Consider the following 17,813-nt stretch of genomic DNA (forward strand, 5'->3'; position numbering starts at 1 on the left):
TCACCCTGCACGGTGCGCCTCCCGGCCTCTCACCCTGCACGGTGCGCAGTCCGCCGTTTACTGCCCTGGCTTCACAGAACAATGACCATCGATCGCCGAGGACTGCAAACTTAGGACCACAACAGTGTGATCACCCAGAGGAAAATGCACGTCACGACACCTGCTGCCGTCTCCCGATGTCACAGGTACGGGTGTCGTGTGACCTCTGGGCTTCGTTCTTGGGTGCTGCAGCCCTTTCCAGGCATACGCCCAGGGCCATGTCTGCAACTGTCCGTCTCGAGAGTTTAGGCCTCACGTTATGTAACCACATTGGAAACGGGATCTCGGGACCGAGAGAAGATGTGGGACGGGAGGGTAGGGAAAAGAAATCAACTCAACCGACATGTCTAATGAGTAACTACTACATGCAAAGATTTATATTGCATAGCAGGTATCATTATCAGGGATGATGTATATTTCAAGTACTTGTGTGTTGTTTGTCTCCGATCCCAACATTAAAATGTGATGGGACTTGCCTGGTGGTGCAGTGGTTAAGAATTCGCCTGCCAATGCAGGGGACACGGGTTCGAGCCCTGGTCCGGGGAGATCCCACATGCCACGGAGCAACTAAGTCCACGTGTCACAACTACTGCGCCTGTGCTCTAGAGGCCGCGAGCCACAACTACCAAGCCCATGCGCCACAACTACTGAAGCCCGCGCACCTAGAGACCATGCTCCACAACAAGAGAAGCCACCACAATGAGAAGCCTGCGCACCGCAACAAAGAGTAGTTCCAGCTCTCAGCAACTAGAGAAAAGCCCGCGTGCACCAACAATGACCCAGCGCAGCCAAAAATAAATAAATAAAATAAATAAATTTATAAAATGTGAGCTCACGGGAGGCAGAGCCTCGCATTTTGTTGACCATTGTGTCCCCGGCACCGAGAAGTGTGTGGCACAGAGCAGGCGTGCAATAAATACATGGTGAATTAATGAATGAAGACGTTGTGCTAGCAGGTAATAACGGAAGACAATTACTGTGCATCGCATGGTGGGCTCTGTGCAAAGCATTCTGCAAGGGTTCTTCCTCTTTCCTCTGCACGGGCAGTCACCTGGTCCCATTTTACAGATGAGGAGACTGCAGCTCAGAGAGGTCACATAACTTGCAGAAATGATGGTGCTGAGGTTTAAACTCAGCTATTCTGTCTCTTGGGTCTTTAGGTCCGACCAAGCATCCCATTCTACACTCTGGAAAGTAACAAAGACCAGTTAGACACAGTCCCTGTTCTGCAAGCAAAGATGTGCTAATTGGAGATAAAATTTGGAAACAAGTCAGAACCAACCAAAGCAGTAAGTGGTAAGAAGCATCCCAGCGAAGCAGGCAATGATGCTATGGGTTTGCAGAAGCAAACGGGGCAGATAGGAAAAGATATTAACTAACAGGATTATTGTTGAGTGATGGGATTATGAATGGTTATGCTTTCTGTTTCCTACTTTATCTGTATTGCCTAATTTTCCCATAGTGAATAAGTACTGCTTTTGTAATAAGAAAAGAAATATTTATCTTAAGAAATTTTTCCCTTAAAAATTTAAAAATACACGTTCTAAGGCAAGTCTCCAAAGCAAGCTTCCTCCCTGTCATTTCCTTTGCCCTCCCACAAAGCACGCTGTATTACTGTTATTAAAATAACTTTTCAGGGCTTCCCTGGTGGTGCAGTGGTTGAGAATCCGCCTACCAATGCAGGGGACACGGGTTCGAGCCCTGGTCCGGGAAGATCCCACATGCCACGGAGCAACTAAGCCCGTGCGCTGCAACTACTGAGCCTGTGCTCTAGAGCCCGTGCGCCACAATTACTGAGCCTGCACTCTAGAGCCCGCGAGCCACAACAGCTGAAGCCCCTGCGCCTAGAGCCCGTGCTCTGCAACAAGTGAAGCCACCGCAATGAGAAGCCCGCGCAGAGCAACGAAGAGTAGCCCCCGCTCGCCGCAACTTGAGAAAGCCTGCGCGCAGCAACGAAGACACAACAGCCAAAAATTATTTAATTAATTAAAATAACTTTTCAAATATACTCTGTGCATGTACAGGCATATGCTATATATACTTAAAAAAATTTTTTTTTCAGGACCACATTAAATTAAACCTTAAGCCGGGAGTTCCCTGGTGGTCTAATGGTTAGGATTCAGTGCTATCACTGCTGTGGCCCAGGTTCAATCCCTCCTCGGGGAACTGAGATCCTGCAAGCCACGCAGTGTGGCCAAAACAAAACTAAAACCTTAACCCAAGGAGTCAGGACGGGCTGCTGAGGAAGAAAACATATCTCAGCTTTTGCTTCACCTACCTCCAAGAAACAGGGCCAGGACTCAGGTGAGGCAAGATGGGCACCTGCTTTGGGCACAAAATTTCAGGGCCCCAAAACCTCAGCAATCAAGATAAATAATATTTTAATTCAATATTTAAAAAATCCAAATTAGTGCAAAAAAATCCATGAGAAACAAAACATCTAAATTGTATTTTTGTTTTCTTGGCTGCGCCGTGTGTCTTGTGGAATCTTAGTTCCCTGCTCAGGGATTGAACCCCGGGCCCTCGGCAGTGAGAGTGTGGAGCTCTAACCACTGGACCGCCAGGGAAGTCCCTGAAATTTTAAATAAAAACAGAACTAGGAAAAAAAAAAAAAGGGCAGATCCCGGTTATATGGAGGCTGGAATATATAATTGTGGATGGGGGAGAAGGGAGGCTTCTTTAAGATTACAAAATCACAAGTAAAAATTAGGTAAGTATGAATATTTAGAATGAGGAAATAAGTAACAACGAAGTATAAATTATTAAAAACCTAACCTATACCACAAACATCACAAAATCCAGAAAACATAATTTTTTAACTGCCTAAAATGCTTCTATCATATGTTTTCCCCCTATATTTTTGTAGGAACATTTTGGAAAATCCCCTTCAAGTTTCCTTCATATATCAGCTGTAAAAGTTGTATTATAGGTTTGTGCCCCCGAACACAGGACTCTGATCAACTTTTTAATTTTTTTTAGATTTTTTTTGGATGTGGACCATTTTTAAAGTTTTTATTGAATTTGTTACAATATTGCTTCTGTTTTGCTTTTTTTTTTTTTTTTTTGCGGTATGCGGGCCTCTCACTGCTGTGGCCTCTCCCATTGCGGAGCACAGGCTCCGGACGCGCGGGCTCAGCGGCCGTGGCTCACGGGCCCAGCCGCTCCGCGGTATGTGGGATCTTCCCGGACCGGGGCACGAACCCGCGTCCCCTGCATCGGCAGGCGGACTCCCAACCACTGCGCCACCAGGGAAGCCCCTATTGCTTCTGTTCTATGTTTTAGTTTTATGGCTGCGAGGCGTCTGGGATCTTAGCTCCCCGACCAGGGATTGAACCCGCACCCCCTGTATTAGAAGTCGAAGTCTCAACCACTGGACCGCCAGGGAAGTCCCCAGGGCTCTGATCAATTCTATTTCACATGATAACCATCAAAATGTTCCTTTCCCCACGAGCCTCCCCAGAGCATCTCACAACACGGCAGCTGGCTTCTTCAGTGCCAGCGAGAGACCTAATCACAGAAGTGACACCCCATCACTGTTGAGTAGGAAGGCATCTCTAGGCCCTGCCCATGCTAAAGGACAAGGTATCACACCAAACACTGGAGGGCATCAGAACAGGCCACCGCTTTGGCATAAGGATTATTTTGAGCTGAAGAAAATCAAGACACAACGTTGAGAAAATCAAGAAAAAAACCCCTCTCTGCCCTCCCCGAATCTGGCTAAAAGCTGGATGTAATTTCCATTTGCGAAGCTGTCTCCCTCCCTCATACCAGGAGGAAGAGAACTCATAGACTCATTGATTCCAGGCTCTTATCAGCCCAGAGACAGCACCAGACGAATCTACACAACAAACCTTACTAGACGACCCTTATCCTCCATGAGTTTCTCTCATATATTTATCTTCCTGGGTTTGCCACTCCTAAAACTATAAACCCCCTTTCCTTGTCTTGTCTCTTCTCTACATATATATGGTTGTTTGTTAAGATGGTATTGTCGATGAAAAAAACTATGTTGAGGAAAAAAACGGTTAGTTGATCTAATAAAGAAATGGAAAATTTTATTCAAGCCAGCCTGACGATTTTAATTGGGGAGACAGTCTTTCAGAAAGCTCTGAGGACTGTCAAAGCACAGTCCTATAAGTTTTTGAGACAAACGGTTATACGTCAAGTGATGTATTATTTACAGTTTATACAATCCTGGTCTGCATATACAAAGCAAGTAGTGGGTCATCCTGACTCTGTAAGATTGAGAGGCATGGTATCTCCTAAGGAGGTCTGGTTACCGCAGGGGCAAAATACACTCTAAGGGGTAGCGAGGAGGCCCACATGAGCAGAGAAAAAAATGCATGTTTAAACTTTTCTTATCTTGCCATAAAATATGTATTTTATTTCATTGCATGACTACGTGAACACATCAGAAGGGGCCCGAGAACACTTAAGCTTCCGTAGCTTCATCATAAATCTGCCTCTGAGCAGAAGTCATCATTACTAACTGGGCTGCTCCAGAAAAACGTCCCAAAGGAGGCAAACATTTGGAAATTGCCTTAAAGACCAGGCAAGTTCAATAAGTGGAGGTGGGGGGCAGGACACTCCAGGCAACGAGGAGAGCACTGGTACTTTCAAGGGAAGAGCGTCCTCTAGAGTGCTGGTTTTAATATGATGGTGAGGATGGTGATGGTGACATTGTGGTTCTGCTGTGGAATGCTTTGCTCAAACCAAAGCTTGGCAAAGCCCAGTGTGTAAACCAGGCAGAATTGCCCTGCCTCAGGCAGGCCTGGGGCCCTGCTGCCTCGGCTCACATCAGCCCAGGGGGTTCCTAGGGGAGCTGTGCAGAAAATGTCATCTGAAGGGGACTAGACAGGAGGATGTGAAAGCAGATGGAGTCACATGATGTCGGGTGAGGGGTCTGGAGCATACGTAGCAGATGTACACAGTGGTGTCACAGCAGGCTACGATTCCTCCATCAGGGCTGAGCACAAGACATCTGCACGAGACAAAGAATTCCATGAAAAGAGAGTTTCCCTCCCACCTCTCGCCCCCAGTCCCTTGGTACGGCTCCCCAGAGCCATTCCTCTGTCGACAAGATCTTTCCAGAGATACGCCAGGCATACACAGAGATGTGTTCTGTATATATCAGTTTTTGTCCACATAAATATCCTTTGTTTTTTTGCTCGTTCATTCTTTTTCCCCCCAACCAAACAAATCAACCAGTTTTGTTCTTTTGGGGGAAGTTGGTGGGAAGGAGAAAACTCAGAACAGGAAAGTTCAAAGAAACTTCCACGTGGCTGGAGGGCAAGCAGACAGGGAGGAAACAGCCAAGCTCTGGCGTTACACCTGGAGCCAGATCCCACTCTATCCCCTGTGAGTTGAGAGCACATCCCTTGACCTCTGTGAGGCTCCATTTACTCTTTCTTTCAAAATTATGATAATAATGCCTTCCTGTTAGGACACTGGTCTGCAAGCAGCAGAAAGCCCAGTCACGCTGACTGAACCAGAAGGTTGTATTTATTTATAAAACCTCACATGGTGGGAGGTCCAAAGACCAAGCTCCTTGGTTCTCAGTGACGGAGGGGCCGGGCCACCCCCCAAGCTGGCGTGTTTGCAAACAGGGGTACGGATTTCTCCGTTGTCGTGATTCCTGGGGCTACTGGTGGCGTTCTGAGGGTAGGGCTCATGGATGTTTGGGCTCAGACTGTTTGCAGTGGACGGTCACAACAAAGAACTGTCCTGCTCACAATGCCAGTAGCGTTCACACTGAGAAACCCGAGCGCCTCAAGGACCCTGTGTTTCCCACGCTCAGGAATCGCATCACCTCTGACGGTTGGCAAGGTGGCCTCGACTGTCGTGGGCGCTATAGCACCGTCGCACCCCCTCTTGGCAAAGGATGGAAGCTTCCCCTTGGACGTCCCCCCCTCTCCCCGTCTTACTGGCTGGGTCACTTGCTCATTCCTGAACCCCTCCTAGGGTCGGATGAGACAGGAGCTCTTCTGGAGGAGGGGGCCGGCCGCGTGGGGGAGGGGTGGGACACCTGCGAGCAAGGTGGGTACCAGCCCCAGGCCGGCTACAATAGTCAGAGGCTGCCTTAAGGATCTTGGAAGGAGGCGCCGCCTGCGGCCACTCTTGCGCATTCCCCTCCCTTTCCCCCAGGGCCTCTGTAGGGCTGAAAGGTGCCCCCTGCAGCCTTGCTGCTGCCCCCAGTCTCCTCCCTCACAGAGGCTCCCTGGCCTCCCTGACCAGGTCGGATCCCACCTTCTTAGCAACTGCTGCAGGGGCTGACCCTCTCTGTACCCGTGTGGCTTTCTGGTTAACCTTGGTCTCCTCCGATAGATATATGGAGAGGGCCCCGAGGGTGGGACCTCCGACGTTCCCACCAAACAAGAGTGGGACAGGGCTGCGACCACGGCCCGAGGGCCCTGAGAGCGGGGCCTCCTTAAGTAAGTTCGGCTCCCTCCTGTCCCCGCCCTGGAGCAGCTCCAGCCGCAATGAGGTCGGAGCCCAAGAGGCTCACCACAACCTCACAGTCTCTGTGAAGTCCTATTTCATCCTTAAGATAGTTGGCAAATTTTGTACTTCACTCCATAATACGTCAATGTTTACGTTAATGTAAAAACAGTGATCTTCTTTCCCAAATCTTTTTTTTCCCCCCACACCTCCCGGCTTACCTCCGCAGGGAGAGCGCGGAGTCCTAACCACTGGACCGCCAGGGAGTTGCCATCTTCTTCCCCAAATCTTGATGTTGTTCCAACAGGCAGACAAGCCAGGTGTATCTGGGGCCTCTTGTAAGTCCCCAAGTTGAGATGCCGTCACGGCATTCCACACCGGGCACGGGCGGGCCCGAAAGATCCCAGCAAGGGGACGTTCTTGCTAGAAATATTTTGGGGCCCATCCCGGGCCTATTGACTCCGAAGCCCTAGGGTAGGGCCCAGCCGTGAGCTCGCACACCCCCGCCTGATGACGCTGACGCGCGCCAGAGCTTGAGAAGCCCCTACTTAGCGGCAGGTGGAGTCAGTCCTAGAAACGAAGCAAAGCAAAACCAACAGTGAGAAAACACTTCGGGCAGTCTCCTCCCCCACCCCGGGTTCGCGTCCCTGGAAGGCCGGCGGCGAGCGGCGGGCCCCTCTGCTCGGGCCCGAGCTCGGAGCGCGGCGGGCGGGACGAGGGGAGGAGCGGGGACGTGCCCCCGGGCCCCGCGCGAATGGCCTCCGGTCGCTTTCGGCTGGCGGCGGCACCCCTCCCCCCCCGGCCCCGGCCCCGCGCGTCCCCGCACCGCCTCCGCCCCACAACTGGTCGGGGTGCCCCCCGCGCCGGGCCGGGCCGGGCCCGCTTCCGAGAGCCCAGAACTTGGGGAGGAAGGAAGAGACCGTCCCCGCAGGCGAGTTTTCCGCAGTTGTGCGTCTGCCCCGGGGACCTCCTGGGCCGATGCGACCGCCGGGAGGAGACCCTCTGCGACCCTCCAGAGAGCAGGCCCGTCGGGACCCGCGGGGCCAACTTTGCGGACTGGAGGACGACGGAAGCTGAGCGCGAGTTCACCCCGGAGCTCCGGAGGCAGGGCGGGCGTGGGCCCGCTGGGCGGGAGGGGGTGAAAGGGAGCCGCGACTTCCGCGCCGTCCCTCCTCTCCGCGGAGCCCTCGGACCCCGCCCGCCCGGGCCCAGCGGCCGCGCCTCCGGGCGCCGGGCCCTCCTGCGCCGCGGGCAGGCGCATCACCGAGCGGCCGCGTCCGGCCTCGGCCCGGCCTGCATCCTCCTCCCGCTCCGGCCTGAGCACCCCGTCTGAAACCCGGAGCCTGCCGACTTCTCCGCTCGGGCCGGGGCGGGCGCTGCGCGCTCTTTCCACCACCCCAGGCATCAAGTCCCCAGAGAACAAGTCTCGGGGTCAGACGGCGTCATGGAACCCCTGGGGCCGCAGCTGCTAAGTTTGGAGGCGCCGGGACCTGCGCCTTTTGAAGACCCCCCGCCTGCCGAGGAGCCGCCCGCCCCGGGAGTCCTCTGCACTGAGGGTGGCGGGGACGGCGGCGACACGTCGGCGGCCCCGAGCTCCGACGCCGAGGGCCCGTCCCCGCAGGAAGAGGCTGCCCCCTGGGAGCAGGAGGAGCTGCTGGAAAGCCGCCGCCGCCGCCGCTGCGGCGCGCGCTCCTTCTCTCTGCCCGCCGACCCGATCCTGCAGGCGGCCAAGTTCCTGCAGCGGCGGCGGCCGCCTGCCCCGGGGCCGGGCGCGGAGGGCGGCGAGAGGGCCGAGGACGCGCCGCACAGTCCGGGCTGCTGCGCCAAGTGCCAGAAGCGGGTGCAGTTCGCGGACGCGCTGGGGCTGAGCCTGGCCAGTGTGAAGCACTTCAGCGTGGCCGAGGAGCCGCAGGTGCCGCCCGCCGTGCTCTCCCGCCTGCGCAGCCTACCGGCGCGCGCCGAGGACCTGGAGCAGCTCCCGGGCTTGCTGGCCGCGGCGGCGGCCGCGCCCCTCCGCGAACCGCCTCCCCGGCTGCAGCCTCTCTTCGAGCTCCCCGGGCCGAGCGCCGCAGACGAGCGCCTGCGGCGACAGCGCGTGTGCCTGGAGCGCGTGCAGTGCTCGGCACCCTGGGGCGCGGAGGTGACCGGCTCCGGCCGGGTGCTGGGCTGCCCGGGGCCGCGCGTCGTGGCCGTGCGCTACACCTTCACCGAGTGGCGCTCCTTCCTGGACGTGCCGGCTGAGCTGCGGCCCGAGCCAGGGAAGCCTCCGCCGCCAGAGGCGCCGTCGTGGGGGCCGGGGGAGGCCGAGGAGGAGCCGAGCGCCGAGCGCTTCCACTTCGTGCTGTGCCTGCCCCCGGGCCTGCAACCCAAGGAGGGGGAGGACGCGGACGCTCCGGACGTCGCGGTCCACTTCGCCGTCTGCTACCGCTGCGCCCAGGGCGAGTACTGGGACAACAACTCGGGGGCCAACTACACGCTGCGCTACGTGCGCCCTGCCGACGCGCGCTGAGCCCGCAGTCCTCGGCACCGCAGCGCTCGCAGGGACGCGGGAAGGGGCCGACGGCGCGCGGAGCCCAGGCAGCCGCGACGCTTTGCGGAGCGTCATCCTCCCGGAGAGAAGCCGCTCCCCGCAAGCTCGCGCCCCAGACAGAACCCGCCAGCAAGCACGGAGCCCTACCCGGCGAAGCGCCCTACCTTCCCGGCCTCTTTCCCGTCGCTTTGGCCTCTGGAGTTCTCGCCGCGCGTCGAATGGAAAGAAATCCTCAAGATTCCGAGCAGTGGCTTTCTCCACGAAAAAGACTCCTGACTCCTGAGCGAGGCTGCAAACCCTTGGGATTTGTCTTTAACTGCGGACGTCCCCTCGGGTCTCAGGGAGCGGTCGAAGCATCCCGCCGCCTGGCGCCGAGGGACGGCGTGAACTGCGGACCCGCGGGAGCCCGCGGCCTGTTTCTCGAGAAAACCAGGTGGGGCCTTGGCCGGGCAGTCCTTTTCTCTTACCTGGGATCTGGGAAATGTTTGCTGAGACTCGTGCGCTTGCGTACAAATGACCTTTTGAAAAGTAAAGGTCACGTGCACGTCTGTTACTTGATATTTCAGCTCCCGGAAGTCTGGGAGACCTTGGCAGTCGGCCGTCTTCTTCAGCGGATGCTGCTACACTTTAAAGTGGTCAAACAATATTTTCAAATTTCCCTTCTTTCATCCCTCCTGTCTGATGTGGAAAGGCCCAGATTTCCCATAATGGGCTAGAGTGTTCTTAAAAGTGTTTTGTAGAAGTCGTTCTTTCCCCGGGCAAAATAAGATGCTTGGTGAGTTGAAATGCCGGCGTAATCGGCAGGCCTTGGCGGTGAGCCGTCAGAGCCGGTCTTTGGCCTCCAGCCGCGATGTGTAGGCAAAGCACATCGTAGCTGCTAGATTCCTGGGCCATTAGCAGTCAGAGAAGCCGGACTCTCGGTGGCTGGACTCCAAGCCGGGGAGATGAGGGATGGAAAGGTGGCTTTCTGTCCCTCTTGGAGCCACAGCAGGGAGCAGTGGCTTGAATGATGAAGCATGCCCAGCAAGAAAATCCTGCTCCGAATCCGGTGGGCACCAGCCTGGCTGGCCTTCTTCATTCACTGCTGATGGCTGTGGATGCCAAGATCAGGGCTGGTGAGCCTCCTGAGGACTGGATTTCTTCATACCTTCGTCCTGCCTTGATAACTTGTCTGTCTTTGGTTTTCATATGTTCGAGCACATGGCTAGTACAATCAGCCCATGGGCCAAAGAATCCTGTTCTTGTAGGGCCTGAGAGCTAAGAATGTTTTTTACGTTTTTAAATATTTGGAAAAATTCAAAAGAAGAATACTATTTTTGTGACACATGAGAATTGTATGAAATTCAAATTTCAGTGTCCATAAATAAAGTTTTATAGGAACACAGCCATGCACATTCATTCACATACTATCCATGATTGCTTTCCTGCTACAAGAGTAGAGTTGAGCAGATGCAACAGAGACCATATGGCAAAGTCTAAAATATTTACTATCTGGCTCTTTATAGAAAGTCTGCCAACCCCTGCTCTAGAGAAGTAGTATTTTTTTAAAAACTGTATGTTGAGAGTCATACTTAATAAATCAGTTAAACTTTTAGTAAAATTTGTCACTTGAAGTAAACCTCCTTTGAGTAAAGGTAAAACTGGTCACATTACTCTCAGGAATCTTGGTTGGTTACAGTAAACACTAAGACACCAAATGTACAGTTATTACTGTACTGGGGAGGGGAATCTACCTGCTTCTTACTTCTAAGAAATAACAGAAAGTCAAGGTAGCTAAAATATAGCACCATCTGAATTAACATCAGGCTACAGAAAACTGCCAGGTATGTCGATGTTTCAAAATGGGATGTGTCTCAAGCTATAGGAATATTTAGATTGAACTCCGGTTTGTAGACATCCTTCTTGACTATAGCAGTGTTTGCCAGGGGTAACTCATCATGGGAAAAAAATTTAAGTACTAATTTATTAGTGGAAAGCCATCAAGTTAATGAATTACAATTTACTCTTGGAGTAAAGCAGACTAAAAAATGGTCACGTGGATGAAACAATACCTAATTCACATGTGCTTATAAAAATCAATAAGCATTTATTAGAGTTACATAATTTTTCTGCTACTAAATACAAACGCAATCAAGCCTTTTCATTCTATGTCTGGTATTGGGTCTGGTATATCACTTCCTTTTTAAAAGCACATTGTTGCATAATAACAACACCTAAATACATTTTGTATTTTTCTTATGTACTTAGGAATACATTTTAGTTGAAAAGTATTGATAGTGTATATGGCCTATAACACAGTTTGAAATGCTAGTTTGTATGGTAGTAATGCACTCTTTTGAATTGTTTTAGATTATTTAAAATTAAATTAGGAACACAGTATAATGATCAAAATAGAGCCTCTTGTCTGGTATCTTTTAAAATGGTAACCCATTAAATCTAGAATAAAATACATAAGAAATGGATTTTTAAGAGGTATTTACAGCAGAAATTTTATTCTTATAAAAACCATTACTGATTTTCAAAAGTATATTTTGGAATTCAAACAATTTTAAGAGTACTTATTTAATAATGTAAGAAATTCAAACATGGCTGTTAGGAAAGGAAATCTAGTTTTGCTCTCCCATAAATCTTGGAGAAAAGCTCTTCTAAGGTTCAGAAATTTGTAAAATATTTTCAACAGCCCAGTCTTTCTGCATGTGGTTATAGCTTTTCAAAGTCCTAGAATTGGCAGTCTTCTAAATGTCAGTTTTATTTTATGAAGTGCCAACTTTTTATTGTAGACTTCACTTTGTGAAGAAATGTAGGGACGTTAAAATAGGTCTTTTCGTTTGTTTGTTTTTAAAAGTTTCAAAGGAAGAGGCAGTACTGAGGAAGTATTTACGACTGTATTTCCTGAATGGAATGAACACACACACACTTATCTCCAAAGCAAAATTCCCACAATGCAGCTTGGCTTTTTTGTGGTAATATTTATCACAACTTGATAAGTGAGAGTCATTCTACTTGAAAATGTAATAGCTTCAACATCTCACCCAGCTCTAGTGATCAAAAACTAAATTCTGCTTAGCTCAGCTAATGGTCCTGACCTCCATCAGACACTCCAGTTTCTTCTCTATAAGCAAGGGGGTCCATGGATCACTGGGTCAGGGGATGTTGAATGAAGTATATGTCCCAATCTAAACAGTGTCAGAAGAGAATTCCCTGCGGTCCAGTGGTTAGGACTCTGTGCTTTCACTGCTGAGGGCGCGGGTTCAATCCCTGGTGTGGGAACTAAGATCCGCAAGCTGCGTGGTGTGGAAAAAAACAAAAACAAAAAACCCCCAAACACGTGTCAGAAGCAGTGGCTGGAAATGTGGCCTTCTGTACGGAACAAATGTCCCCTGATAAGCCCCAGGTTTATGAAGCAAGGTGACCAGTCGCTTCCAAGACCTAACTGGGGAGGACGGGACCCCGCTCCAGGGTGTGGGCAGTGGAGCCTGGGAGCTGGTCGAGCTCTGGGGCCACCAAGTGTCTCTGTCCAGGCAGCAGGGCCACAGCTCAGGCAGCTCTCCTGAGGCACCAGGGAGTGGGCATTTGTCATCCAGAGCCTGGGCTGTAGGGACGGGAACCTTCTGACAGGTGCGCAGTGCATTTTCCACCTGGCCACGCCCTCACCTCCCGGGCCCTCCTTCTGCCCTGAGTGGGGGAGGGCTTCCCCGGTGATGCTGTGGGTTTTGAGCCACGCAGAACCTGCTCATTTCATTTTTGGAGATTTGTGTTGGACTCTTGCTATATCATTTTACGAGTTGTCCATATTTCTGCTTTCTGGTACAACGGTTTTTGCACATTTTAGTATGCTAAGTTTTCTCATTCCCCGACTCATTTGCTTGTTTCTTAGGAGCATGTGGCCTGGAGCACTTGGGGAATTGTGGTCTGTGTCATGTGTACTGTGTCAGGAGTGCAAGGAACAGCCTTCAGGAGGAAATGGCAGGCTTTGCCTTCGTGTGACATCATGGAACTGACAGACGTGCCTTTTCGGCTCATGCAATGGACACGGGTTTATAGGTTAAAAGAGGGCACCGTGGCATGTGGTAACTTAACAGGCAGCCCTGGCAAACGGTGAGCTGTTTCCTGTCCAGCTTTGCCCGGTCAGTCCCCGTGATGCCAGGCCTGGACGGTCTTCAGGATGGCGGTTGTGTTTTGTAGAGTCACAGCGGCAAGGGGCTGGGAGCAGGGCAGAAACTGACAACCTGGGCCCAGCCCCGTGACCCCACCTGTCCTCCTACAGGGCCATCCTGGCCTTATTGTCGATAAGCGGGCCGGTGCCTGGAAACCCCCGGAAGAGGCTGACCCTGGCTTCTCCTCGGGACTAGTGATAAGACACTTTCCGCTAGGTGACCTGCAGTGTTTCCTTGTTCCCCTCTGGACTCCCTTCCTCTGATCAGGGAGGCTGTCAGGACGCAGCCCTAAGTGGTCCATTAACCCTCCAAGGGCTTGTTGCTAGAGAGCTAACAGTGTAACTTTTGGTTCATTAGGACCTAAACTCCTTTAAATCTTTTTGGGAGACGTTGTAGTTGCATCTTGTAGTTTAGTCCTTTGGCTTCGCCCTCTGTGAGCAGAGACACATTTTGGCAAGGAAAGGAGTGACATTTGGGCTGAATGGAGGTTTTTTGAGATGGCGAAGATCAAGGGCTTGCTTTTAAGACACGCTCGTGAGATGTGCCTCGTGAATCTAATAGGAGAGCAGAAGTCTATTTAGGTCATGAGTTCAGAGCCAGTTCAACCCGGAAAATCTTTAGATACACAAACACCTCTGGTAAAGCAAGGGCATTTTAGAGACACTTACAGACACTTAAAAACGTTAGAGCAGTGTAGCTAGTCATCCCGTTCATATTGTTGGCGCTGCTCAGGTTCTCTGAAACTTGTTGGCTCAAGTCACTGCCCCAGGAGAACCGACAGCACCCTAAAGTATCCCAGAACGGGAAACTCGGTCTGAAAATCTGAACTGAATAAAGATTGAAAGCAGGTGGGTTTCGTGAACTAAGCTTGGAACATTTAATCTCCAAGTTGAAAAATTCATGAGCACATCCCACAGAAGGCCTTCCTACAAATAGCTACATGTGTTATGTCGAGGAAGCATCCACTCCAAAAGGCAAGAAGGTTATGGTTATGGGAAACTCATGGTCTTTATAGGGGCCCCTGGCAGGGCTCTCTAGTGTTTGTGGTCCAGCGCCTCTCTGGACAGCTTTGGGTGAAGAACCCCTATCAGGAGGCTGTTCTGGGGCAGCTGAAGCAGGACCTTGTATACCCCAAGTAGGCGGAAGAGGTTACTCTTTCTCGGAGGGAGTTAGGCTTTGCCTAATTTTTACATTATATAAGAGGAAATGTGTGTTTATATTCAGAACCACTTTAAATGGCCTAGAGGATTCCATTTGTATGTCCCTTTCAGTCTGGTTAAGAAGTTGTGTTTTTACGCACAGACTTAAGGCATGTTGTTTATAAAATTATATTTTTCGGCCAGAAAATCCCTAAGCCTGTGTGTTGCCCATGTCACAGTGAAGTGCCGACCCTGAAATTAGTGAGGTCTGTTTGTTGTATTAGGATTGTAAATATAAATCTAATTCAGTTTGAAGGTCCCTGGGATATCTAAAAATTGATAGTGTGGATAAGTACAGATATAAATGGATACTAAATTGCAGGCAAGTCCTTAACAATGAAATACACAGTATGTTCTTTTGGAAAAAAAAATAGTCCACATTTAGAAAAATGTGAGTCCCCTGCTTAGCTCCCAACCTCCCCGCCCCCTGACTCCCAAATCTGAACTAGAGGTTGCTTTTGTTACCAGATCCTGAGTGATTTTGGACTTTGCTGTTGACCAGATAGTCATTAAAATGAATTTCTCTATTGGTGTCACTGCCCTGAAAGAGTAGATTTTCTGGCCAAGGAAACACCTTCAAAACGGCTGTAAGGTGTTGAGTTCTGAAGCTGGGGGCGGCCCTGCCCTGCACGGCCCACCAGAAGGGAGCCAGGAGAAGGTGCAGGGGAGGAAGCGCTGCTTTGGGCCCGGGCCTGCCTGCGGCAGCCTCCCCTGCCCCAAGGCCCTGACCTGGGCTGCCGTGAAGGCCAAGGCATAACATCTTGGGCCTTTGCTTTCGACTCTGCCACATCCAGGTGGTTCAGGAGACCTCACCAGATGAATTTGTTAGAGCCAAGGGTTTCTGAAGCCATCGGCACGGCACCATCCTCTGTGGGTACAGGCATGAGGGGCCCTGGCAGACACCTGTGACGTGTTACCTGTGTGTGACAGCGGAGGCTGGGCATTGTCTGGCAGCAAGTTCCAGCTTCTGTGAAGGCCCTCCCTTTGTGAGCGATGGTCTGACTTCTGCAGGTGAGCCCAGAGCCCGGTGTGGTTGAGGTCCACGGCCATTGCAATATCACCAAACACCCAGGTCACTCCTCTAGGGTCTGAAAGTGCAATGTAGCTCACCCAGGTGTGTCTGGGATCCCCGAGCTCTCTCAGCGGACTGCCTGTGACAGCTCTGACTCGACAGAGGCTCCCAGCCCTGTGTGGGATAGGGGCGGATCTCAGGGTCCAAGATGACCATGGCTGTTGGGGGCACCGAGCCTGCCCTCGCGAGCTGGAACCAGGGGGCCCGAGTGGTCCTTTATCAGCCATGCAGCAGTGGCAAGAGTGGGCACTCTTCCAGACAGGATATTTTAATTCGATTATGTGGAATTTTGTACACTTCCTTCTAACAATGTGAGAGAAAATAACCTCATTACCCTCCCTTTTGAGATCTGCCTGAGAAATGTGCCCCGTGGAATGTCTGGGGTGAGTAACAGATTTCTGTGAATGTGATTTTTGATACTGTTTATTTAAACTGAGAACTACTGTAGTCCAAACACAGCCCTTGTGTTTCTCCTCGGTTTTCAAAAGGATGATTATATTTTTGTGGTTTGAAAATGTCTTTTCAATTCTAAGGATTTTTTGGGAAATTTTCTGTTTGCTGCTCTGCTGTATGGTGATATTTCTGTATGTGTTGCACCTCAAAAAATGCTGAACCCAAAGTCCTGATTTGAATAAAGAATGTAAAGAAAGCAATTTGGGACTTTGAAAGCTGTCATTGAGTCTGCGGACGTGTCTGGTGGCCACAACTGGGACGGGGGCGGGGGGTCGAGGTGGCCACCGGCACCTAGTGGGTGCTGCCAGCACCCTACAAGGCACAGGATTTCCTTGTTTCTTAGACGGCGCAAGACTTGGGTTGGGAGGCTGGGTGCTATTTACAGGGAACCTCAGAGACTCCAACACAACTCTAGGAGATGGGCATTACTCCTACTTTACAGCTGGAGAAGCTGAGCTCGGAGGGGTTGGATAATGTGCCCAGTGAGTAAGAGGCTGGGCTTCTACATCCAGACGACGGACTATTCCTCAGCCATAAAAAAGAATGAAATGGTATCGTTTGCAGCAACATGGAGGGACCTAGAGACGACCGTCCTAAGTCAGAGAAAGACACATGTATGACGCCACTTACATGTGGACTCTAAAAAAGTGACACAAATGAACTTACTTACAAAATAGAAACAGACTCACAGAAAACAAACCAAAGGTTACCAAAGGGGAAAGGCCGGGGGCGGGGGGGAGGGATAAATTAGGAGTTTGGGATTGACATGTACACACTACTATATATAAAATAGATAATCAACAAGGACCTACTGTGTACTACAGGGAACTCTACTCAATACTCTGTAATAACCTACATGGGGAAAGAATCTGGAAAAGAATCGATATATGTATATGCATAACTGAATCACTTCGCTGCACACCTGAAACTAACACAACATTCTACATTAACTATACTCCAATATAAAACAAAAATTAAATAAAGGAAAAAAGAGAGAGAAGCTGAGCTTGGATTTGAACCCAGGAGACTGTCTGACCCAGACCAGCTGTTGCTGCAACAGACACAGACACAGAAGAGACTGCGTCTCCGCAGCTCGGCCACAGCAGAGGGAGGAGAGTGCCCTTGCTCCTCCTTTCCTCCTTGGGCCTCTCAGGGGTGCAGCCCTACACAGCTAGACTCTTCATGTCTGGACAAGAGGGCAACCTCCCTCTGCCTCCTACCTCGGTCCCGTCATCAGAGTTCCTGTTCCCTGCTTCTTCTGGGGGACTGACACTGGGACCAAGTTCCCTTTTTACTGGGGAAATTACCTACTAAAAAATGTGAACTAACTTCTTGCAGGCCCCGTATTTCAATAAAACATAGCATTAGTCAGGGTTCCAAACTGCAAGTTACAGAAACGAACTCAAGCCAGCTTGAGCAAGTGGGGCGTTGGTGTGCTGGATCCTGGGCTCTCCTGTGGCATCTAAAGGCGGCTGGGGGGCTTCCCTGGTGGTGCAGTGGTTAAGAATCCACCTGCTAATGCAGGGGACACAGGTTCGAGCCCTGGTCCGGGAAGATCCCACATGCCGCCGAGCAACTAGGCCCATGCGCCACAACTACCGAGCCTGCGAGCCACGACTACTGAGCCCGCGTGCCTACAGCCTGCGCTCTGCAACAAGAGAAGCCACCGCGATGAGAAGCCCGCGCACCACAGCGAAGAGTAGCCCCCGCTCGCTGCAACTAGAGAAAGCCCGTGCACAGCAACAAAGACCTAACGCAGCCAAAAATAAACAAAAAAGGCAGCTGGGCCTCTCCGGGCCTGGAGGCCCATGCGACGCTCCTGGAACCTGGAGGGTCTCTGCCTCATTGTCTCTGCTCTGTGTGCTGCCGTCTTCTCTCCCTGCAGACTGGATTTCTCCTTGCCTCTGTCTCCAGGAGCGATCGAA

The 17,813-nt window shown here is 51.3% G+C and overlaps 2 protein-coding genes across 8 annotated transcripts in view; one reads left to right on the top strand and one right to left on the bottom strand.

Annotated features, from left to right (window-relative positions):
• The window catches only part of RPP40 (ribonuclease P/MRP subunit p40), a 61,298-nt gene extending 51,797 nt beyond the window's left edge, over positions 1 to 9,501 (bottom strand). For 4 of the 7 annotated variants that reach the window (XM_029243599.1, XM_029243598.1, XM_029243606.1 and 1 more), the window contains exon 1: positions 6,699 to 7,608. The gene's annotated coding sequence lies outside the window, so the exon portion shown is untranslated. Of the gene's footprint in view, positions 1 to 1,016; positions 1,755 to 6,698; positions 7,609 to 9,171 lie in introns of those variants that run through there. The other 3 variants (XM_029243600.1, XM_029243601.1, XM_029243602.1) reach the window with 3 other exon arrangements.
• PPP1R3G (protein phosphatase 1 regulatory subunit 3G) lies at positions 7,781 to 9,142 on the top strand. Its single transcript, XM_029243607.1, has one exon. The coding sequence runs from the start codon at positions 7,922 to 7,924 to the stop codon at positions 8,984 to 8,986; it is 1,065 nt and encodes a 354-aa protein (XP_029099440.1). The 5' UTR covers positions 7,781 to 7,921; the 3' UTR covers positions 8,987 to 9,142.
• Positions 9,502 to 17,813: the final 8,312 nt, after the last annotated feature.

This window comes from Monodon monoceros, unplaced genomic scaffold, assembly GCF_005190385.1.
Source record: "Monodon monoceros isolate NGI ecotype Baffin Bay Population unplaced genomic scaffold, NGI_Narwhal_1 Super_Scaffold_3, whole genome shotgun sequence".
Taxonomy (NCBI): Eukaryota; Metazoa; Chordata; class Mammalia; order Artiodactyla; family Monodontidae; genus Monodon; species Monodon monoceros.

Coding starts and splice junctions, on each gene's coding strand:
- PPP1R3G (XM_029243607.1), top strand. CDS start 7,922: ATGGAACCCCTGGGGCCGCAGCTGCTAAGTTTGGAGGCGCCGGGACCT.